Genomic DNA, 24269 nt, shown 5'->3' with positions numbered 1-24269 from the left:
GGGAAAGTCAATAAATCCATTCCTTTAGATAAACGCACCTTGAATATATTTTCAAGACAAATTCTGTAAGTCTCAAAGTCATATTCCTTGCACAATTTTAAGTTATGGTCTGCCAATAGCAGAGGAAATAATTTGTAATATAACATAAGGCTGCTTTGTCTGGGATGTATTGTCTGTGTTTTATCTTTTAGAAATGATAAAGGAAAGTTGTTGACTGCTCTGAAGATTTCAAGACTTTGGCTTTGTTTCCTATGGAGAATTCCTGTGATTAATCTGAATTTGCAGTAGAGAAAAAAGAAGAATGCTTTGAAATCACTGTTGGTTTGGTTTTGGTTTGGTTTTGCTTTGGCTTTTATGTCTATGGAGCAAGGGATCTCCTCCTCTCACTACTGAAGGTAGAAACTACTTCCTATTTCCTTTCAATCCATCCTTCCCCCAGCATGAGATGTACTCTCCCATAATATCCTTCAGGAAACTGCCTGCCAAATATATGCATCCTGAATTGTGCTAAGGAGAAACTGCTGTCTGTGGATCTCTGCTTAAGACTTCGTGATCAACCCTAACTGTAAGTTAAAAGTGTGGGTAGGAAAGCTGCAGATTAGAAGAGGCGAGACAAGGGGAATCATTCACAGGTATTTTCTAGGATTCATAATCCTTCCCAATACCATTTAAACCCATAATGTACCAACAGTGTTAAAATGTGACCTATAAGTAACTGAAGTATAAAGAAACAAAAAGATCATGAATCCACTTCTGTTGAGTGCAAAGAAAAGTGGAAAAGGTTCTTATACAACTAAGAATATGTGGCCTCAGAGTAGTCCCATTTCCCACTTCATGAGTGACCTTCTCCTTTCTGGGGAGATAGTTGTCCTTTAAAGTTGCAGAATAAAATATGGGGGAAGAAATGAGGATAACCAAAGGACAGTCAAAGCTTATCCTTAATACTTAGGCAGCAGCAAATTATTTCTTAAGGGTGCTAGAGGCCATGCAGTAATGCCTCTGCGAGAATTCTCTATGCTCTACTGTAAATGGCCCACTGCAGTTGCTGAATGCTTTGCAGGATTTGTCTGTACTTTTCTTGAACAGAGTAGGATTGTTGTGGATGATCTAGAACGGCAAAGCTGCAGTGAAACAAAATTCGTCAATGATTTCAGTTGGAGTTTGGAGTTAAAGACTGCAAAACTGTCTATAGCAGTGAATTTGCAGAGAATTAAGGCAAAACACAAAGACTTGCCCCTTGCTTTTTGTAGAAACCTTTCACTTTATTCTATATGGTAGGTTTAACTACATGTGTGACAACGAATTGGTGTATCTAGAGAAAAAAAAAATCAATCACATCCACAGTGATGGTTATAAATCCCTTTCCTTTCTGCCTTTTATCTTGGGTGTGTCAGCACTCTGTCTTTTCTACCTGACAATTTCTATGCCACTTGTTTCCCTTGAGATTGCCAAGGGAGTACAAGGAATGTGCACCTGGAGCGATATTGCAGGGTTGCTGCCAAGGCAGCAGTGAAATACATCATAAAAAGAAATTTGGAGACCAGGAAATTAAAGATGGGAAGGAAAATGGGAAACAGATATAAGGACTAGAAGAAAGAGATATGAAACTCAACCTTGGGGGTAGATTGCTGATTGTTAGGGGCAGAGGTGTGTTCCTGACACCATCCCCACCTGTGCATCACCCAAGCATTATCCTAATACTGGGTTGGAAATAGCCATTACCTGGGATTGCTACCAAATTCTGCAGCTCGCTCTTAAGGTTCATAATGTCTTTGCACAGCTGGATGTCATCCATCCTGCAGAAACAGAAAAAGCATGGTCAGATGCAAACTCCATCCCGTATTGATGCGATCGTCCAGATCTCATCTGAATATTGTCCCTTGCTGGGACCTGTGCATCAGCTAGAAATGCAGAGGTTTAACCTTGGGATACTGATACTGTTCATTCACCAATTTTAACAGATAGCAAATTAGCTGAGCAGCTAGTAATAGGTGGAAAGGTTCTGGGGAGTTACTAATTCAAGACAAGATTTATATTCCACTTCCAACTTCCTTTGTGAGCTTACTAATAATTTAGCCCTGATACCAAAGATCTGGAAACTGTCATAATTTGGCATCTATTTTGAGGTCTTATGCCTTGGGTGAATGTCTTCCATGGTTGACATGAGTGCTTCACATCCTTGATGTGTGCAGAAAGTCCATTAATGTGAAGACACAGAAGACATCTTAAAAAAATAAAAATCTAACATTAGCAGAAACTGCACCTTTATTTCTTACTGAAATTGGTACTTTTCCTGAGAGCTGCTATACCGAATTATTCCCCTGGCAGGTAGCAAACTGCAGCATTAGCCTCCTGGCAAATGTTTTGGTTTAGAGTCCAGACCACACTGGCAGCTAAGGCTCAGGTGTTGGTTCCAAGGGCTGCATCAGGGCCTTCCATTTTGAAATTATGCCCTGAAGAATACAAGAAATGGCCTTTGTGATTGATTGAGCATTCTTCAACTCATGTTGCCAGCGCTATCCTTGCCCACAGATCTAAGTCCTCATTTCATAACCCTGTGCCTGAAGGGTGGATTGCCTGTTGGCTAAGCACCAAAGGTAAGCTGAAGTGCTCTCAGAACATGGGTTGTTACAGTGGTATTTTAAGAGAAGAAACCTGAGAGATTTGTGTGTGTTTGTGAGAGTGAGCACACAAAGGATAATATGGTCAAATAACTGAATTAAGTGAGAAGTGGAAAAAATAGGTATTTCTGGCACAAATAAGGTTTTAATCACAACACAAAATCTTTTATTCTCCCTGCTGCCTGTGCATGGAGCGCAGGTCTCCGCAGGGAGTTGTCTGTCCTTCAGCTGCTTTGCTCATGTTATTAAAACATGTTGATCCTTTTATTATTTGCTGCTTTGGTTAACTCCACCTTGCCTGTCCTGATACTTTCACTGTGCTCTGACAGCTATTCCTGCTGCCTTTTTACTTCTTTCTTCCCAAAATATGACAGTGAAATATCTCTGATAATAATCTTTATTGCTGACCTCTTTTTCTTGTTTACGTGCCATTGTCACCTCAGCTGCGGATCAGCTCTCCCACCATACATCTGTCTTGTAAGTCTTACTTTTATTGGGAAGATTGGCATGCTAGCCTCAGGGCTACTCCATGGCTCACTGTTGTATGTGTTAGGACACTTGGAGGCAGAGACATTTATACTGATGATTATTCTTGTGCTCCCCATATTATTTATGCTGATCACAAGCAAAGCCAGTTTTACTCTTGAGATCCATCGTGCTAAATGGTACTGAAATTACTTTTATCAATTAAGAATCTTAAACACCATCCCTCAGGAGAATCAATATTCAAAACATGCTGGGATATGAGCAAGCCTTACAGCTCCTTATCTGTTCAATGTTCATGCAGTTTGTGTGTCATTAATATAATGAGTGTTAATGCATTTGAGGGAAATTACTGTGGTTAACAAAGATGACAGTTTCTTGGTGAGAAACGTTCAATATTGAGCTGCTGTATTCAAATGATATTTAGGGGCCAGATCCTCAACTAGTGAAGAGAACAGTGAGTTTCTACAAAAGCCATCTTTGTGACATACAGAGAGAGGATATTCTTTTTTCTGTACTGGGCGGACTGGGATTCAATCTGGGAAGATGTGAAAGATACTAATTATAATACTTCGCTCCTATCAGTTTGGCTGCCTGCCCTCCTTAAGGAACTCCCCAAAGCCAAGGCCACTGTTCTACTATCAGGATTTTCAGGAATTTAAAATGTTACTGGCAGTACGTTGCAAGTGAGCCAGATCATTGATGTTCAGTTGTCCCTACAGTCCCTATGCTCAATTTGTGGCAAAGGTACCGGCCTCATATTGCAGTTGTTGTTGCAATTCCTCCCATCATTTTGGCTCTTTCAAAATCTGACTGCAGAGCATATAGCTAGCACTCTCCATGTATATTCTTGGCACCTCTTTTTCAAGAGACCTAAATTTGTTCCTGCCTTGTAACTCACAGGAGAGATGTGGCCGGGCACTTGGTGGCTGTAACAGCTCTGTGATAATCTGAATTCCAAAACTCATAAACCAGATGATCTCTCCAGAGTCCCAGCTCTGTAGGCTAGTGCATTCTGATGATGGACGAAGACTAAACCCACCATCTGTACCAATCCCCTTAAGCATGTGGCACATCTTTCCTCCCATCTGTGTCAAAGAGCCTTTGTGTTTCATCCACTCCATAGTGCTGGTTAGGGTGAAAAAAAAAAAGCTATGGTTAAAGGAGGGGTATGGAACATACTAACAACCACCATGTGAAGGCTTCATCCATCTGACTTAATGAAAGCAGGAGGTATAGTTGCTTGTAACTATAAAGCACATCACACATCTGCTAGTTAGTAATACTGAACATGGGGCTACAATTCTTGTCCTGAGCAAGAGTCACACTGTTGCCACACAAAGAAAAGGGAAGAGGAACTCCTGGGAAAGAAAGCTCTTGGAATGCTGTTCAATCTGTACTGGTACTATGGACCTTCCTTTTTTTCCCCCTTATGCCCTGATGCTTGGATGTGAGCAGTACAGGAAGCCCAGGAGAAGTTAATATTGCTTCTGGCAAATAATAAAAAAAAAAAAAAAAAAAATTCAAATTCCAGTGGATTTCTCATTTGAAAGCTGGATAGTCAGCAGGGTTTGACTGAGAGCATATTTGTATTACTGTCAGGCCTCTTTAGGAAGTAAAAAGAGCTTTGGGGAATCTTAAAGAGAGCAGTAATCTGCAGAGTAGAGAAAACAAAACTCCTTTGGGTCCCTTAACCTTCTATAGAGAAGCTGGAGAAACACGCTGAGCCTAATTCTGCAGCACTCTCTGCTGTAAGTCAAATCTACCAGAGTGCAAGACAGGCAAGAGGAGAACTTAGACTATTGTCCAGCTTATTTAAGAGCACTGTTATGCTCCCTGTGCACCTGGTGTTTTCCTTGAAGGAGGGCAGCACAGTCAGGTTGTTGGTCTGTGCAGAATGCAATGGTTTTTAACCTGTAGATACAGCATGGCATAGGGTACTGAAATGACACCCCCAAGGCCTGTGTAAGTTATCTGCAAAGCTGCTTGAGACATTTGCATAAAATTTGCAATATACAAACAACCTTTGCTGAACTCTGGAATAGATAGTACATTCCTGCCAGTCCCTGTGAAATCATTTTGATGTTGTAGAAAAAACAGCAGTAAAGCAAGCGGCAGTCATAATACGTCAGTTTTTCCCCTAGGGCTGAGCTTTAAATGTCTGCCCAGTAATCTTAAACACATGAGTTATGAGTATGATAAAACATTTCTCTTATTAAGAGCCCAAATCCATTCCTAGAGTAATTGCAATAGTATTGAACTAGGGATAAATTCTCAGTGTGCTTTCATGTATTCCTGAAACTGTCTGCAATTCTGATTTTCTGTTTCTTGATGGCTTATTAGAAGAAACCCTCTGTATGCTTGGAGATATCACATAAGCATGTATTATTCTTTTCTCTCTTGGTATCTCAAGCTGCACCATAAAAACCTAAAAGCAGACTCTCTGCCCCCCAAAAAGGTAACTCATAATGAATAAACAGCATGAGCAAAAGATTTTCTAAACATGTTACAAAATGACAGGAAAATAAGTGGGTCGGAAGAGTCCGCAGTGATCTGGCACAGTGACTCAGCCTCAGTACGTGTTTCTGTGGTCCAGTTACCAGGAGAAGAATGCTCTGAGCGCTGTCATTCCCGTAAGATTCGCAATGAGGTGACAGCATGAGTCACCTCTGCTGTGCACCATCTGGACACAGAAACAGAGGAGACCCCCTATTCAGCTGTGGTCTGGCAGGTCTCTGAGGCTATGGAAGATAATGGCAGGCAGGATTTAAAAAGGAAACATTCTGTACTGGACACAGAAGCGTTTGTTAGACATGATTTTTCTGTCTGCAGCTGAGGAAGAAAACAAAATTCCCTAGTATAAGACCTAGTTACTATCTAGAGCTATGGATGTTAAAAAAGCAAACATGATAGTAACAAGCAGTAGGAAAATCACTAAACACGTTAACGGTCAGCCAAAGAAAAAGAGATGGCCAACAAGTTTGTCAAATGATTAAGATCTGAGAGTAAGAACTATTAATAGCAGCTACGTAAGCATCAAGTACCTTTTTCATTGATTTTTAGGAGGAGCAGAGCAATGTGTCTAGAGAGCTGCTGTCTTTGCTGAATGACTTTCAAAGCTAGAAATAGATCTGTGCTCCCTCTAGCATGTGTATAAGAGGAGGTCTGAGATTCTTTTGTTTTCTGTTATTGCATTAAAGTGCTTGAATTTAAAAAGTGAACGTAGAGTGGATTTGTTGGTTTCCTGCCCTCTCTTCCAAGAGGGTTTGCAGGCGCTTAGGTCATTTTTAGTTCTGTTTTAATATACTCCTGTCCCAGAAGCAATGTGCTTGTAACTGTTAGTTTCTGAAGGCCACATCCTATACTGGCAATATCAAAGTCTAAGAATCTAACGTCACGCTAAGTCATGATTACATATATCTGGAGAAGGTCTCAATACAAGGATAAGATTGTCTTCTTGGTGGTGTCACAAATGAACATGCTGAACATCAGCCAAGAGCAGCCAGTAGTGATGGAGAAATTTGGGTGACTGAAATAAAGAGCAGCGTAGAAAAATACGAGAATTGCTACAGACAGATGGTGATGTGTTGTCAAGCTACAGATTTGTTAAAATAAGGACTGAGGTGGGGAGGAGGGACATCAGTGGAGACTGCCTTTGGGCACTGCAGGTGTTGAAGGCCTTGCCAAAGCAGTGGCAAATGTGGAATGGTGAAAGTATCCTGGGAATACAAAAAAACCAAGGAGTTCATGTATACCCCTCTTCTACATTTGACTCCATTTTGTTCCTGTCAACTAATTTTAGCTTCTTAAAACTTCTAATTACAAATCTGTGAAATCACAGGCAACATTTAATGAGTTGTCTGAGTCATTTATGGTGTGTGTTTATCACCTTGTTATTTAGCTTAGCACCTGGTGCTGCTCAGGCTGGAAGACACAGAGCTGGCAATTAAGATAACAGATTGCTGACCAGCCTGCTTGGCAGGTCAGGCTACGAATCAAAAGTTCTATGATTAACTTTAACTATTAAAAAAAGTGTGTCTGTCTTTTCTTGTTAGAAGTGCTCTCCGATGGAGGAACAGTCGGTAGAAGCACTGGACCGCAACTTGCAAAGTAACATTGTAATTCAGCTGTCGCTTGAAACAATTGAAGATGGCAGGACTTGAAAATCTGAGTCCCTGGAGGTCATATTTGAGGCATATTTCACAGAAATTCAGAACAGTGTCTAAAGGAGCTGTCTGTATTTCATTCTCATTGACATGGTTAAATTCTCTTGAGCTTGGCCATCTCCTGTGCCAGTTATGAAGTTTTACTGTCAACTTCACTAGTAACAAGAGGAGCCCCACAGTGAAGGGGAATATTTCTCTACATGGCAAAAATTGACTAAGTTTATTTGTCTACAAATACACAATACAAATACACAAAAGAAGTCAGATTTAAATCCAGAAGCACAACCCCACTGCAGAAGCATACACGTAAAAGCATAGGGCCAACTTATGTGCATGGTTCATTTAAATTGGTCTGATAGTTTTATTTTTTGTTATTAGGCAGCAGAAGGGGGAAGTTCTGTGTTTGGCTATGTGTTATGTGTTGGCCCTAGCAGAATCAATGACACATTTCCTTCTTAATTTGCCTCTGTATTTGACCTTTTCACATATTTGATCTTTGCTTTTAAACCAGAAGAGCAACTATTTGGTATCAAAGCTGGAAAGAATATAAAGGTATCTGGTATAAAATGAAACGTCGACAGTCAGTCCATTTCAGGACTTTTCAATTCACTGTTGAATCACCACTGATCTATGGTCTCCTATTTATAGCAGAAGGCAAGTGAAAGAGGCCACTGAAATACCATGGGTCAAGAATTACACATTATCACAGGGTATCCTTGCCTTATAGGAAGATCAACTGTACAATACGGTGGCCCACAGTAATTGTGAGTACTATATGTGTATGATGCATTATGAATGCATTATCTTGGATGCATGGTCTCATGGCAGACAATTCATTCTACGACCCACTTATGCAAACCAGACCACAGGTAGCTTTGCAGTGGGAAGTCAAAACAAGTTTGGGATTAAATGTTACATTTGGATATACAGTGCTGAATTACTAAAACTAAACCTAAAAATGACTAAATCAAAAGACTAAAGATACCCAGAGCTGCTCCCTCTTCTATTAACAGCAATTTGTGACACCCATGACATATATTCGATGTAGAAAATGCTATTTAAAGAAAATTTTCTATGAAATAATTATTTTCCTAGCTGTCCAACAGAGATGATAATGAAAATCCCTCCATTTAATTCTTTTCTCTTTTAAGCCACAAACATCTCAACTAATAGGTACTAAGTCTACAATTCATTAAATACTTTGCTAATTATATGTTTAACATTATACACCACTAAAAAATGCTTTTCCTTTCTGAGCATTTTAACATAGCAGTTTTACTGCCACACAGTTGAAAATGTAATGTCATATTTTCCTCTGGGGTTGACTGTTTGCTGTCAAAAAGGGCAAGGGAGGTGGCTCTGCAGAGAGATCAGACTGAACAAAGGCATTTTTCTTTCCTCTTTTGAGAGCTGACTTGTTCAGCTTAAAGTGCACAGTCTGGAACTTTGCAATTCAGTCCTGAACTCATGTTCCTGTGGCTTCCAGGCTCCCATGTGAAAAGGTGGGAGACTCTCACCAGAGCTGGACCTTTCAGGAATTCCCAGTTCTACAGATGGCATGCTGACATCCTTGAGGCTCCCCGATCCATGGCGCACTCCCCTAGAAATGTTGTCCCTAATCTCAGAAGCCTCAAGCTTTGAGTATTTGACAACTTTCATTACAAAAACCAGATTGTGCCATTTGTCATCTTACAGTTTCCTGATTATTTCCTCAAGGCTTCTGGGTATTTGCAGGTGAGACACCACTGCAGTGTGCTTGGGATGGGAAAGGCGAATGGGGACATACAGTCACAGCCATAAATTAATCCTATCTTGCAGAAGAGTGTGTGACACACCAGGCTGTATCAATGGGACAGCCACGGTACCCCTCATAAAGCTGGGCTTGATATTTTACCTAACAGTGCCTTATCTTCTGAAGCTGCCAATCTGACATGTATATTTATTGAAAAATATATATCATGACACAACTGCCCAGCATCCCAAAGTGCAGCCTATGTTCCTAGAGCAAGATACAATCGGGAAAAAAAAAAGGGAATTCACAGTAAGTGATATGTTGTTAAGATTATAGAACTGTGAAGGAGAAAAGATTTGTTACTCCTTTCCAGGAAAAGACAGATCTTACCAGAAAACACTAAGAACAACTACTCTATTAAGAAAAAAACCCCAACAACAACAACAACAAAAAAAAAAACCCAACCAAAACCCAAAACCACAAACAAACCAAACTGGGTTTGTTGGTGTTATTTCTTTGCTCTATAGTAACAGCTAGGTGCCAAAACTCAGAGAAAAGTACTAGATATTGCACATGTAAGTAAACAGTCCTAACAATTCCATGCTTAACTTCAGAGGAGAGAAAATAGATAATATACAGTACAAAGACAAAAAGTAGCAGAGGAAGCAAGAAAGCAAAAGTCAAAACACCTGCTTAGCAATATATAACCTGTAAGTTACCAGTGCTATTCACACTCTTGACGGTCTGTTTATCTTTTTACACTCACACTTAGCCAGGGTGATGCTTAGTGTGTGTCACTGTTGCCACTGGGAAGTCACAGTTGATGCTACATCAGTGAGGCACTAGAAATAAAGTATTTGGTTGAAAAAGTAATTAAAATTTGAAATGAACTTAAAAGACAGCAATCCTTGCTACCTTTTCTCACTTCAGAATGGAAACACTCCACATAAGCAGGCTTCGTAGTACACTATTACTTTTTGAGTTTAGCTAGTAATGAGACCGTTTCATGTTCCCACTTCGTGTGAGTCTAGTGGATTTACTGCACTCATTCTAAATTAAAACATATGATTTTTAAGTTGATTTATTGAAGTTATCATCACCAAAGGATTTAACACCTCACTTCTGCAGTTCTTGTGTAGCTTAACGTTGTTTCACTTTGCAGTGGTTGCATAAAGCCAGGCAATCAGTAGACACACTCTTTTATGCCATAAAATACCACTGTGCTATGCATACTGCAACAGACAAAGGTGAGAATCCTATCTGATGTGTTACTCTTCTTACGAGGAATATGGACAATAAATTTTTCTCCATGATAGATCTGCCCTAAATTTGAGATTCTACCATTATGTCCAATTCCCTATAGAATGACCATTACTGAAGATCCTACCTCTGCTACTACAAGAAATGGATACATCAATGTCACAGCAAATTGAGATTTATGGGGTTGTTTTTGCAAAGTGGGAAAAGGATAACATTTAAAAATGTAAGGAAAGTAAGCCTAATTGGAAGGAAGAAAAAGCAAACCTGACAAAACAGGGATTAATTATGTACTCTGGACAGCTAATTAAGATGTGGGACTGCTAGGATGAGTTTATTACCAGGGCGAAGTCAAATTGCAGCAAGCATACCTACATAAAAGGTAATTGTTCCTGGGATTACAAGTAAACAAACATAACAGTATGAAATGGTCTAAAAACCTGAACAGATCTATGGAGAATTTGGACGATGTAGCTATTACGAGCACTCTGGAGAAGAGGGAGTCATCTAAGTGTGTAGTGAAAGTGTACAAAGACAATGACCAATTTTAATTCTCCTAAGTCAATGTGGAGGTGAATTTGGCTTTTTCGCAGTATTAGTTTAGTAGTGTAATAACCACACAGACATTAAGCAAATATTGAGTATTATGATATTTTTACAGATAAAACAAGTTTAATGAGGTAAAACTGTTTTCAATAACCGCCTAAAGCAACCTAATAGGGCTATTGTTTAATATCTTCCCTATAAATTTAGAAATTACCACTCAGTATCACCTACGTGGCAGAAATAACCACTCTGAAGACAGCTATCACAGGTGGAAGCAGCTTCCACAGTTTTAGTTCAAGGTCATCCAATATAGCTGGCTTCAAGCTTTGCTTTCCATCTGGAAAGCCAGCAGTATCAGGCACTGACAGATTTCCTAAGGAGTATGTTTCATGGTGACAGTGAATGCTATTTTATAAGAACTCCATGCCTCTTCTATTCACAGGCATAGGCAGTAACTGTGGGTGGTAAGATCTCACCTATACTATTAATATTTACTGGGTCAGAATATGATAATACATTTTAAAATGCATGAATTTTGCACTACAAATTATTTTAAGGTTCAGTTTTGATCTGTTCCTGTATCATATAGAGGTCTGAGGTTTTGCTGCCTGTCTCCTCTGGCAGTTAAACTGAGTTAACACATGCAATATCCATTTTTTACACTTGCGTTTTTCATTACGGTAGATTTCCATGCCCCCCAGTGATACAAATCCTAACCTGCTTCTGAAGCCACACACAACTATCCATAGCAGTAACGCATTGTATGTGCAACAAGAAGGATGCTGCCTGAGCAGCTCCCTCAGCTTTTGGGTCTGCTATCTCACAAAAAAAGAAAAAAAGGAAGTGGGATAGGAAAATTAGAAAGGGAGAGAGAGCATGCATTTTCTGAAGTGGTGTGTTTGCTTTCCTTAACAGCAAAGACAGATTGAAAATTTACAGTTTGACCCAAAACTTTTTTTTTATAGAGAACATTTTAAGAAATAAGCTGAGAGAAGCCTCAGAGGTGAATAAGGGGGAATACTGGCTAGCTGTAAAATTATGCTTTTCCATACATATTGTCTCCTTCATACCAATATGGGCTGAGTCCTCAACTTTCTGAAAATAAACCCAGAAGAGCTGCAGATAGCATACGATGGCCTTAAGCTGTATTTTCATTTCCTGGGCTGGCTGGAGATGGTCACAACAGCTCCTGGCATAATTTTATGAAATTTCACAGTATCAGTAGCATAGAAGGAGAGATGCTACAAACAGCCACAATTGCTACGTAACCTTGACGTATCCTGAGGTGGTCGATCCTGGGCACTAAGTAAGATGAGGCCTTGAGACAAAAATAAGGTTCGATAATGTAATTACAGAGCAAATGACAGTGCATCTGCTCTGCTGTGACTACGGCTGCCTGAGCTAAAATATAATTGCACAACGTAAATCGTGGCATTACCTAATTGAGGAAGGTTTGATTTTATAATCTGAAAATCAGTTCCATGTAAACTTTAAGTAATTCTTCATAGCAAGCAGGTATTCAACTGGAAATAGTACAGACTTCCTGCATATGAATAGTATAGCTGTCTTCAGCTGCCCTCCCTTTCTTTTTAAAGGAGGAAATAACAGCATGGAGCAAAGCAAAGGACCGGCTTACAAAGGCTAATAGCATATATGACTTTCAATTCATACCAAGGTCTGCAAAACATAACCTGTTAATTGCTTCAGCTGATTTTGCTTTCTTTATTTTTCTGTAACAGTAAAAAGAAAACCAAGAAGTATTTTTAGAATTATTAGAAAGCTGGTCTCTTTTAAAGTATACGCTACAAGATGAACTATTTCACTGTGGTATAGCATGTAATCTGTTAGAGACAAAATAGTTCAGCTGCTTTCCTTGGTTTTCAAATTAAAAAAATTCAGGGGATACACTAAGAACATGCTGCCAGACATCTAATTTTACTGCGCTTCACTCAGCAAAATTAAAAAGCTGTGTTTTGCAATAAAGAAGCCTCACAAATTGAAAATCAGAGATGTCAGTTGGAGTTTCCCGTACTCAATGCTTTTGCTTCACTTCAGAGTTCCACAAAGTTACATTGTTCAGATGTATCTTTGTCTTTAGGTGCTTTAGTTTTTAATTACTGAAATAAGGTCTTACGTTATGTTTAGTACACTAGGAAGGAATTTCCATTTCTCTCTGCAAGGCAGAGACAAAACACTATCAACGGACTACAAAGCAGTACAAAAAGAGAGAAAAATCACATAGATTGAAACTGTACAGTTATTTGTGGTCTTTGCTTAAAAATTTTTGGTGTTTCATTTTTAAACAGGGTAAATGCTCTTTCCACTGTTTTCACTGAATGTTCACATTTTCTGTATTTTAGGGAAGTTTTTATTTAACACAGTGATACATAAATACCTATATTTGTCTAAGAGCAAACACAGGTATTCTCCTTCAACCGCCAATTATTGGTCTGCCACTAAACCCCAGCATATATTGCTCTGTGTGCCCGGTACAGAGATGCAGACAAATTGCAACACCTTCTTAAAGAAATCTTCTGAATTTTAGAATAATTTTGAGGGATATTACTACATACCTGACTTGTTCACCTGTCAGGAATGATGCAATGTCTGCCAGACAGTTTAATTTTCAAAGCTGTGCCCTGTAAACTGTGCTGAGTTCAGGTTTGGACAGGGGTACATGGCTGCCTTGGGTGCTGTACTTGTGGCCATCCACTGCCTGCCACCAGAGCCAGAGGCACTGGAGGTGGTCACTGGGAAAACATACTTTTTGAGGGCCTTCACTGGCAGCCTATGGCCCTCCGTGCCACACAGCCCAGCAGACAGTAAGGGGAGTGAACAGAGTTTGTGAGGAAGGAGAAAAGCTCCTCACAGCTGTTTCAAGAGGAAGGTGGGTGTCAGAGGAAGGGTTGCTGCAGAGGCCCCACAGACAGGGTGACCATTTTGTACAGCATGGTTGAGCTGCCATGAAATGGTGGCCATTTTGCCTCATGCAGCTGCAGAGCTCATTTCACCTGTGAGGGCAAGCAGTTAGCACTGCCTTGCGTGGCTCTGCAGTGGAAGGGCCCCTATGAAGGACTTCCCCTAAACTTTAAAAATAAAGTGTGCCCCTTATTAAAGGAATTTCTGCTGCCCTTTTTTAACCAGGAATATAAAACTTCAGACAGGTGAGGTCTCTTATCTGGTGACTGAATTCAGTATCACGTGAGCTACTGTTCCTGACCGAGTGCCCAAATCTCTTTCTAAAGGTAGAAAACTTCTTCCTGAGAAGACTAACCTTTCTGATGATTATGCAGAGTGAAGATCGTGAGTAATTTTAATATCCAGTATAGCACAAAGCAACTTGATTATTCACAGTGTGACTGATGCAAAGAGGTGGGGGGAAAGTCATAAACTAAAAAAAAAAACTCCAAAAAACCCAAACTTTGGTATTTTAATTCAATATTTAATCATAGAAATGTATGTGAAATTTGTTCAAATATAATTGAAATTTTCCTCACTTAAATTCTGAAAACTGAAAATCTGGGTCTGTTGAACTAATAACGTGATTGATATTCATAGGCTAAACCATGAGAGACTGAGCCTCTTGGATATGCAGGAGAAAAACCCCATATAGTTTTGTATGGATGTTGAACAGTATTCTGTACCACTTCTTTAGTCTAATACTATTAAATAATTTTATTTTTGAGTTTAATCCCACTGCTTGATTCTCAAATACTTTAGGACTTGCTTTGAAACAATGATGATTAAGTATCTCACTTCTATTTCTTCACCGTCCCACTCGTTCTTTCACCTCTGCAGGGTGACTCTTCTAAAGCTTTTAGTGACGATGAACTGTTCAGTAAAGACTTTATTTAGATACTGAAGTGTTACCAACTGGGAGTACTGTAATGTAACATTTGAGTAAGGACGTAGGAGCAACATACTTCATTTTATCCTATTTGTTGCATTAGAGCCTTTGTTAGTCATCGGTGTTAATTTGCTCAGTGGGGAGAGGGGAATATGGACCTCATAGTATTACTATGTTAAAAACAATATCCTCGATAACTTTCAAAGCAAGGAAAGCTGTCTGTATGTTTTGCTAAAGACTCTCACGTTGAGTTCATGTTGCTTGCAGAGACACATGCTATATAGATCACAGCTGAGGAACTACCTGAAAGACTACTACATTATCAATGATGTTGCATATGAGCTGGAAAAGTTTTTACTGGTTCATGCACAGAAGCGCAAAAAATGCAAACCAACTTCAGGTCTGCTGAGCATCCAATCCTTGCTAGGTTTTTGTTGGTTGTTTTGTGGGGGCACGTGTGTTCTGGTTCGTTTTTTGGGGTTCTGGCTGAACGCTAACCTAGAGCAGTTCTCTGCCAAATGCCCTTATTTTCTGACTACTGCATTTGTTTGGGCAAAATGTTGACGTAACATATAAGACAAGAGATTTTGTTACAGAGCTGTTCCGAACATCAGTAAGAGTGATTTTTATTATCCCATCTCAATCTTTGTATGTCTTATTCAAGGAAAACAGTAATTTCAAATTAGCAGTCTTAGAGCAAGTTCCTTTCATAGATGAAACCTGCATTGCTCTGACAGGGAAAGAGTTTGCTCCGATTTCTATCAGCAACAGGTCCAGCTTGCAGTGTGGGGTTTTTTCTTGTTCTTTAGTGTGAATACTGTTAAAATACGGTGTCTGTGCTGTGAAGAGTTGCGGTAGTTGCTGGTTTGTGTAAGTAAAGCTGACAGACTGTATGCCTCTAACAGGAGGGAGCCCTGGCCACCATGAGGGCTGGTGATACACTCGAGAACAAACCCTACAGCTTATTTCCTTTATTTTTAGTTTTAGGGGTTTTTTTTTAAAGCACAGCCAGATCCTAGCTTCAGGATCTGGCTACATGTGCATAAATAAAAAAGTCATACAGAGAGACAGTGAGAAGAATGAACCATTACTTTTAAAAATCGTAGCTAGAGATGTAAGCTATAGCTGGATGTGTAATGATACAGAATTATTTCATCATGTTTATAAGAACTAAAGAACTAAAGGAAGACAAATTTAACTCAAGAGAATTTCTACTCTGTTGCCAACAGCATGAGGGGGAAAGAAAGAGAATAGAAACATACGTATTTTTTCCACTACTATAGGTATGTTTTATCCTTTTGTTACAGTTGAATGACAAGCTAAAGCAGGTACAAGAACTAAAGAGATCTGGCTCTCATTAAAGCTGGTCTTGAACTCAGTGGTCTGAGCACAGGAGTACTGCTAGTTAGCAGATACATGTTCAAAGTCGAGTCTGCCTTAAGCCTGTCTGAGGTGGCTCAGTTTCATGTTGTTGGCTGTATAGGTCATTCATAGGGGAATCTAATCCTGTCAGGAGGAAACAATTACTAAAATTCATGACCTACATATAGACTTCTGGCCTTGAGACACTGGCAATGCATTACTTCAGGAAACAACTGAAAAAAATATGGCCACATATAAAGTTTTTTACAATATGTATGTGAATTACTTTATGTAATTTGCTTAAACAGACACAAAACTTGTACCACTGATATAACCATGAGTTGTGCTGTTAACCTCAGCAAGAGCTCATTAAAAGACATTTGTCATTGAAGACAAAAGCAATTGAGCCCCTCTGTCAGCATAAACCACCCTTAATGAAAGGCAGTAAAGAACAGGCGCTGCTCTATTACTTGGGCATCACTAGCAACATGCTTCTCACTTGTCAGGAATAAAATATAGAAACATTTTTAAAAATGAGATAATGTCAAACAGACAATCTATTGGACTCCTAAAGCTATTAATGGAAACATGTTCTAATTCTGGAAGCCACTGTTGGTGAAAGAGGCTGCTTTTTCTTTCACACTTGAGCCAGTATGAAGAACCTGCCTGTTGTAAATGGGCTTAGAAAGATGGGAAGCTTGAAAACTCATGATCAGTGCAGTCTTGGTTTGCAAGTAGCATCCCAGTGCAGAGACAGATGCCATACCACCATTTCAGTCAGTGGTGCTAAAAAACTCCCTCAAGGATTAATGAGCAGTGTCAGGATATTCTGCCACAGAAAAGGGAGAAGTCAGACTAGAAATCTGTGTGGCTATCCCTAGAAAAGTAGTCATTTGGCCCTATGCACTGAAGAAATGAGAGGGTCTATGGCAGTGGCACAGACCTCAGTTCCTCTTGCTGAAGACAGCGGCAGCAGCAACAAGCTTGGCTTTCCATGACTTAAAAAAGACAAACAAGTAGGGCCACCTCTGGCATTTGCTGTCTGTCACTTGTCTGCTTTGCTAATAACAAGGGCCAAACCTAGGGGAGATTGTGATGCTCAGAAGAGCTTTCCTCACTCAGCCAGTGAACAGCTGGGGAGTGCTCCCAGGTAGCTCTAGGCAGAGTGCATTTGGACAACATCTAATGCAGGAAGAGTACTGTCGCACAGTACAAATGTCAGTTATAGTCCCTTTTCAATAAGCAAGCTCCTCTGTGTTAAATTCCTCCCTCGAACACCTGCTAGGCAATACATAGTAAAGAGTGTCATGAGTGTGAGCATGGGGAAAATGAAAAGAACAGACTGGATACAAGAACATACAGAACAAGTGAAGAACATGCAAAATGATGACAAGCAGATGCCCACCATGGCTTCTCATTCACATGGGACAGTTTCAGTCTTTTATTTGATGCAGAAAATGTCAAGAAAAGCACAGGGTTCAATGATGAGGCTTCTTCCGGATTAAATCTATGTACAAGCCAATAACCAAGTAGTATTTGACTACCGGGGCAGGTGTGACAAAACCTTTCCTATTTACTTTATTTGTACCACCACAGCATTGTTAAAGGCCAGTATCACTGTTACCAGTCCTTATTTCCAAAGGTATCTAAGCAGTGATTCTGGGCTAGAAGTCTTCTCAGATAACAGATAATACTTACATAAACCTGAGTTCTGATTCTCTTCTGACTAAGACTTCCCGAAGTCTCTGGGTATCTGTGCTTGTTTGAGGGTGAGATTTTCAACCTCTAGCAGTGCAAGTCAGGGCATTGAAATTAATCTCCAGATGCAAGCGCTAAAGTACCAGTCCTATCTTTGTATTTTAAAGAGAGAAGAGAGCAAGTTTTTTTCAGACTACTTCATAATGCCAAGGGTCTGGGCTCAGCAGGTTTTAGATCTGCTGAGGTTCTTAGCCTGTCCGCAAAGGCATTAGTTTCTGACCCCAGGCACTCACAGATAGATGGGGCTTCAAAATAATATACTCCTTATTAATAGTCCTGGTCTTCTAAATTCAGTGATTTAGGAATATAAACCCTATTGACTTCATCATCAGAACTAGATTAATATTCATGAGGCTCCTTTGTCTGGCCCTTTTGCCAGTTTTGAAAATCTCTCTTGGAGTATTGCTACTTAATTCGATACATCAAAATGTGTTCTGTGTTCATAACTTAATGGCTTCCATTTAACAAATGTCAAATCGTGGATGCTATTAGTCCAGAACACAGTGTGCTCTCTTGTGACACGAACATCTAAGACCACTAATGAAGTGAGGAATAAAGCCTGAATTAGGTCAGACTGTGGAAGCTCCAAATCTCCTACCTGTTGATATTTTCTTCAGACAAACATCCTTCCCGTAAAGATTGAAGTCAGGTATAAAAATACGCTCTGTAGACATGTGCTTTGCTAAAGTTTCCTTTTGTAAGTAATAGATCCCTTTTATGTCTTCTGCAAATCATACTGAATAAAAAAGGTGCCAAATAAAAAAGGTAATTTCCTTTGCAACTACAAAAATAATTTCCCAATGGCATTTTGCAAGCATTCACCTAACAGGAATGCTCTTTATCTTTCTTCCTTTTAAAATGTCAAGCAGATAAAAGTCTTCTAAATAGTATTCTTTCCTCTTTTGATTAATTTTGCATAGTGTTTTCCCAGAAGTATTGATACTTACATAAACCTGAGTTCTGATTCTCTTCTGACTAAGACTTCCCGAAGTCTCTGGATCTTTGCCATCTCAAGCTCAATTTCCTCGGGCATCATTGTTGTTTCAGCCATTGAAATGATGTCAAGTTGACCTGTGTGTGAAAGCAGAGAAACTGAGTTAAACTAGCCTAACTGTCTTAATAGGTTCTTTTAGGAGTCTAAATTTAATCGGAGGGCTATCTGACTATGGGGTAATTAATGCAAGTAGTAAAGAATATTCTAGCTGAATGCTACGTTGAGTGGTTTCTCTACTGTCTTGCTTATTACTTTCCATTTAACCATTTTGAAGTGAAAGAATCTGTAAGCCAGTGACATTCATCTTGTAAGAATTTATGTACCTCTAAGGAATCCCACCTCAATACATAACTACAGCTACTGTTTCTTAATTGCTATCACTACAAACTTTGAAAGAACAGCCATAGATGGCTACAAAATCCGCTCAAAGCAATTACTTGCAACTCTTCAGAGTCCTATCTTGGTGCAAGTGCAGGCAATGTAAACTGATGAGGGTTTCCCATCTTTAATTCTTAAAACTCTTCATGCCATTCTATCATCTGAGCCTGACTTACAGCTAAACCCACTAGAGAAGAGGCAAGGATGTGATGAGAAGTGACACAGGACCTAATCCTTTGAGAGGCTGAATGTTTCTCACTATGGCACTGAAATCAGTTGAGAAGACAAATAGCACTTTGTAGAAGTTACTCGGCAATTGGTAAGGCCAGGGTCCTTCTATGATTATTTCTCTGTAACTGATGTATTACCTCTTCTAATCCAGAGAGAAACACAGCTATGAACTGTGTTCACTGAAGGGAGAAGGAACCAATTTATAGAAGCTGGATTTGGCAAGGAGCAAACAGGCCTCTGGAAAACCTTATTCCAAGGGTTCCCTGTACCTGGCCTTCATTTTGAACAAGGATTTAGAGACAAAAAAATAGAGTGCCTGCATGTTTTGGTACCCAAATGGAGACATATTCCTGAAAGCAGGCCTCTTTCAGCTGTACTGGTTTAAAAAAGGAAAATAGAGAGGTCAAAATATACTCAGCATGATTATTCAGAAAACAGGAGAGAAAAAGCATCAGAAAAAAAGTTGTTCAGTTAATTAAGAGGAGACAAATTCTGAAGTCCCTCCTGACAGACTAAGCACAAACAGCTGAGAATTTCTGACAGAAACTTGGAGTAGGACTGAAACTACAAAATCTCAACAAACACAGGCTCTGCATGAGCTTAGTTCACAAAGATCTGTTCTCCCAAAATGGAAGCAAAATAAAGAAATTCTATAAATATATATAAAATATATGCTTTAAAAAAAAAAAAAAAAGTTATCCTGCTAGCATTGTCTGCAAGTTTTGGCTTTACTTTGTAACTAAGAAAGTGAGCAAATAAATATTAAAAATCACTATTTTTTTTTCAAAGTAACAGAGTTTTGAGGAAAAAAGTGAGACAGATTTTGAAATGTCTCTCATGACAGAGCAACCATTTCTCAGTAGCTGTTTTAAAACTCAAATTGCAAAACTGGTTGGTAAAATAAGGCTTATCTTGGGTGTCTGAACACACAACTGCTGCCTGTAGGAGATGGATTCTCCTATTAGAAATAATTGTGTTTGTTGGGGTATATTTAGTTGAGGTATAGCCTGGATGTCCTAAAAAGTGTTGTTCCAGCTGTCATCAATGGCTAACTTCACAGTGTAAAAGCACATTGGTCTTTCGAAATTCCAGTCACTAACTTAGACACTGAAATAGAACCTTAAAGCCTTTGAAATCCTACATCTGTTTGAGGAAGGTTAAACACAACCGAAAATGCTTTAGGGACTGTGTCCAGCACAGACAACACACACACCACCACCCCTCCCGCCTTTCCCCTCACACCCATGAGGAACCATAGCAAAGTCCTCAACTTAGTAGCAGAGTACCTAAGGTGCTGTGCTACCAGTAACATATGGCAGAATTGTAATCCGATATTCACTAGAAGTTTATCAGGCACCAGTTAAAAGAAACTAAAACAAAGATTCTGTAAGTATAGTTTTGCCTCTTGTTGCTTTCTGAGGTTCTGGAGTTATTTTAACTGCTTGCAGCATAATTGGCTTCAGCGCAGATTTATTTTCTAAAAATATTCAGCAGGAAGGAAGTCATTCTGATGCTACCATGAATTAAAGCCAATGATGGTGGTAATTAGAAAAATAAGGCACAAATATATTACACATACATACATATTCTAAAATCAGTACTTGAGCTCAGAAAACAGGGGAGAAAAAAAAGTAACTATCTTATTTCCGATCTGCAACTCTAGCTGTAAATGCCCCAGTGTTACCCTTGGATGAGATCAGCCATCATACTGTGATTTCAGTAATTCAGGAGGCGAATCATGTACAAGCCTTACATCCTAAATATGTGCTTAGAGTCAACACAAGAATTTCTGTGACAAGCAGTAGTCTAGTCTGACCTCTTGCAGAACAGTCACAGATTCTCCTTCACATCCCACTCAACGTGTGCTTGAACCAGAAAATATTTTTAAAAGCTATCCAAAATTATGAAATGTTTTCAAAAGAATCAAAAATACAAGCAAGGCACCACAAGTTTGGAAGTGGAGAGAAATAAATATAGAAACCATAAGAGATTAGTTCACAACTTGTCTGCAAACTTAGAGATGTAGCTAGAATAACAGAGATATAAAGAGTGGCATAGTTTATCAGTACATGTGCTGTGAACGTACTGTGAGGTGATTAATTCTCATGGAGATCTCAAACTGGAGGGAGGACTGGCCAAAGCTTGACTAAGGGGGAACTTTGTGAGGAAAAAACAGACTGGGCAGTTAAAATGGGAAGAAATTTGAAGGCAACAATACAGAGAACTGAGTATGGAGACACTGGGGTGCTGGAAGATATTAAAAGCCAGTTCTAGAGGGGTAGGCATGGTCTTCCAGGAGAAAGAACTTAATTCAATCCATACTTTATACATGTTCACCTGTGCACTACTGAGGAATGATATCATTTTTGCATCCCATCTCCAGCTTTTCTAAACCTCCCTTCCTAACAGGTAAAGACTAAGGAAGCTCCTTTGACAGCTGCTAATTCCCTTCATATAGGTGACTCCACAGGTCTCACAAACCCAACACAGCTGCAGTATGCCTCCTACTTTGGCCCCTTCTGAAGCATATGCATTTTTAAGGGAGGTTTTGAGGAAAAAGGCACAACTGAAACACTGTATTTCCCAGAAATCCTGAAAGAGTAGAGCACAGGTGTGAGGACACGCCAGAAATACAAGCCTCTGAAGAGGCCACAGGTCAGGATTCCCACTTTACACTTTCACCATTGTGATCCTCACAAATTACCAACCTGTTTGTGTCTGAATTTCTCTTCTAGTAACTGTGGATAACTGTTTGGCCTACCTGACAGAAGCTATGCTGAAGGAGAATTAATTATTTTTCATAAAATAGTTTGAGCTCCTGGGAGGTAAACCACTTGGAAAAGAATATATTAACATTAGTAAGCCTTTCAGTAAAGCTCTAGCTCTGCTCCAGTGATGAATGACACCTTTAGTGCTTTGAGACATGATTCTGAACAGCTTCACACAGGAGTCTCTTACCTTTTCATTAAAGAAAGGCAAAATATTTAATTTTATTTAAAGGAGGGATGCATCAGTCAACTATTTTTTTACTTTTTTTTTAGCATATATTGTTATTAAGCTCTGTTTCTGCTTACGAGCTAAAATTCATAAAGTAAAAGTGGAGACAACACTGAGATTAGTCACAGCCAGTAACAGGATGAAACTATTGTGTCTGCTCTGCAATCTCCAGGATAATTTTCAATGACAAACATGTAAAACATTATTACTGTATGCACAAAAAGGTACTGGCATGAAAATAGTTACTATATAGAAATAAAATTATCAAGCTATTACATATAATGAGAGGGACTGAAGAGGTAAACCTGAAGCTACTTATGCATATTTTTGCTTCAATTTAAATGCAGACTGGTGTAGTTAAACTGGGTATTAATTTAATGATCACATTTCACCCTGAGTGTACCAGCCAGAAACACCAGCCACCTGTGATGAAAAGCAAAAAAAAATTAAAAATAAAATGCCTATTAAGTCAGTAAGCATAAAGAAAACTTTAAAAGAGGACTGAAGCAATACAATGAGAAATGGAAGAATGCATGATATGTCAATAGTTTCAGACAAATTGGTAAAGAATGCTGTAAGGAAAAGCTAATTATCAGCAAAAATCCTGCTGCTGTCACTTGATGTGAACATATTGGTCACGAAGAAGCTCACTGTGCTCTACACATTAAACCATTAACTATTTTAATTCTAATTTGGAGGTTTTATTATAATCATCTTTGTGAAAGACAAAGGCATGGAGAAGGTGAGGTGTACCAGTAACACAAAGGGACCCAAACCTATGCTGTAGGAACCCAAACTGTGTCATTGTTATTCTGGTGGTATCCACATGTTGAACAGTGATCAGACCTCTAGTCCACCAACACCTACATCAGCGCGCAGGCAATGTGCAGTCTCAAGGCAGCAAGAGCTGAGTGACGAGTTGCTTACAGAGACACAGTGAGTCTGTGGCAGAGCCAGTACAAGGTCTGTTGGATCACAGTGTCTCTTCAGGACGTTGTTTATCCTTTTTCTTGCTTGTGAATCTGTTGCTGTTGGCAACTATCAGTCATTCAGCCTTCAAGAGCCATCTCAGACATTTAGCAACAGAAGAGCTCCAGCAAAGGTAAGGGTAATGGCACAACTACTCTGACTTTTTTTTTTGCATTGATGAACCATCATAAATGAGACTCTGTGTTTGTTCAACCCATGGCTGCTGAGAGCTCTTCAAAGGATTGCAGTATGAATCAGGTGCATGGTTTCTCTAATGTGGACACCACTCAGCAACAAACCTGACTGCTCAGCCCCCTCAATTACAGTGCTTCCATTGAAAATTATTTTAAGTCATTGTTGTCCTGGATTGGATTTAAACTGAGAAATTTGAGGCCTATTTCCACTCTCTTAAATTGTCCAATAATAAGATAATCCTTGTTAAAATACTCTTAATGGCTAAGTTTTATTCCAAATCTGGGTCAGCACTTCTAGGGCTTTCTGAAGAATTCAGTGAAATTCTCAAATTAATCCTTTTTTCACTGAAATGTGTTAAATGCTGATAGAGCATGGTGCAGCAAGTGCACTCTTTATGCTGTTTCATACATCAAAGTCAAGACTTTCAAGACCACTATTAGTTGATGAGCCAAAGCAGAAGTAAGCAAGAGACACAGGTTAGAGACGGATAGAGAGAGAACCAGATGGTGCAACTTAAAACCAGCATATTTGTGGAAGCTGAAACAGTTGCATAATGCAGGGAAATAAATTGCTATAGTGCAAAATATTCCAGATAAAAAAATGTTCACGTGAGAAGAATTAGATGATTCCTGTAATTTATCACGAGATTGACATCTGAAGGCACGAATGATTAGTCTTGTAGCCAGGGTCTCTACTATACCTTCTACTGTTGCCTCAAATGTATTCAGAGGCC

At 39.3% G+C, this 24269-nt stretch overlaps 1 protein-coding gene across 1 annotated transcript in view; it reads right to left on the bottom strand.

The window, feature by feature from the left end:
• Window positions 1–24269, bottom strand: part of BMERB1 (bMERB domain containing 1) — a 50784-nt gene that overhangs the window by 7498 nt on the left and 19017 nt on the right. Inside the window, exons 2-3 of the mRNA XM_030484322.1 lie at window positions 18720–18843; window positions 1723–1796 (exon numbers count right to left, since the gene is read on the bottom strand). Of these exons, the coding sequence (XP_030340182.1) occupies window positions 1723–1796; window positions 18720–18843 (198 nt within the window). The remainder of the gene's footprint in view (window positions 1–1722; window positions 1797–18719; window positions 18844–24269) is intronic.

The sequence above is a fragment of the Strigops habroptila genome, chromosome 4 (assembly GCF_004027225.2).
Source record: "Strigops habroptila isolate Jane chromosome 4, bStrHab1.2.pri, whole genome shotgun sequence".
In the NCBI taxonomy this organism is placed as follows: domain Eukaryota; kingdom Metazoa; phylum Chordata; class Aves; order Psittaciformes; family Psittacidae; genus Strigops; species Strigops habroptila.
This window is presented reverse-complemented; position numbering and strand designations above follow the sequence as displayed.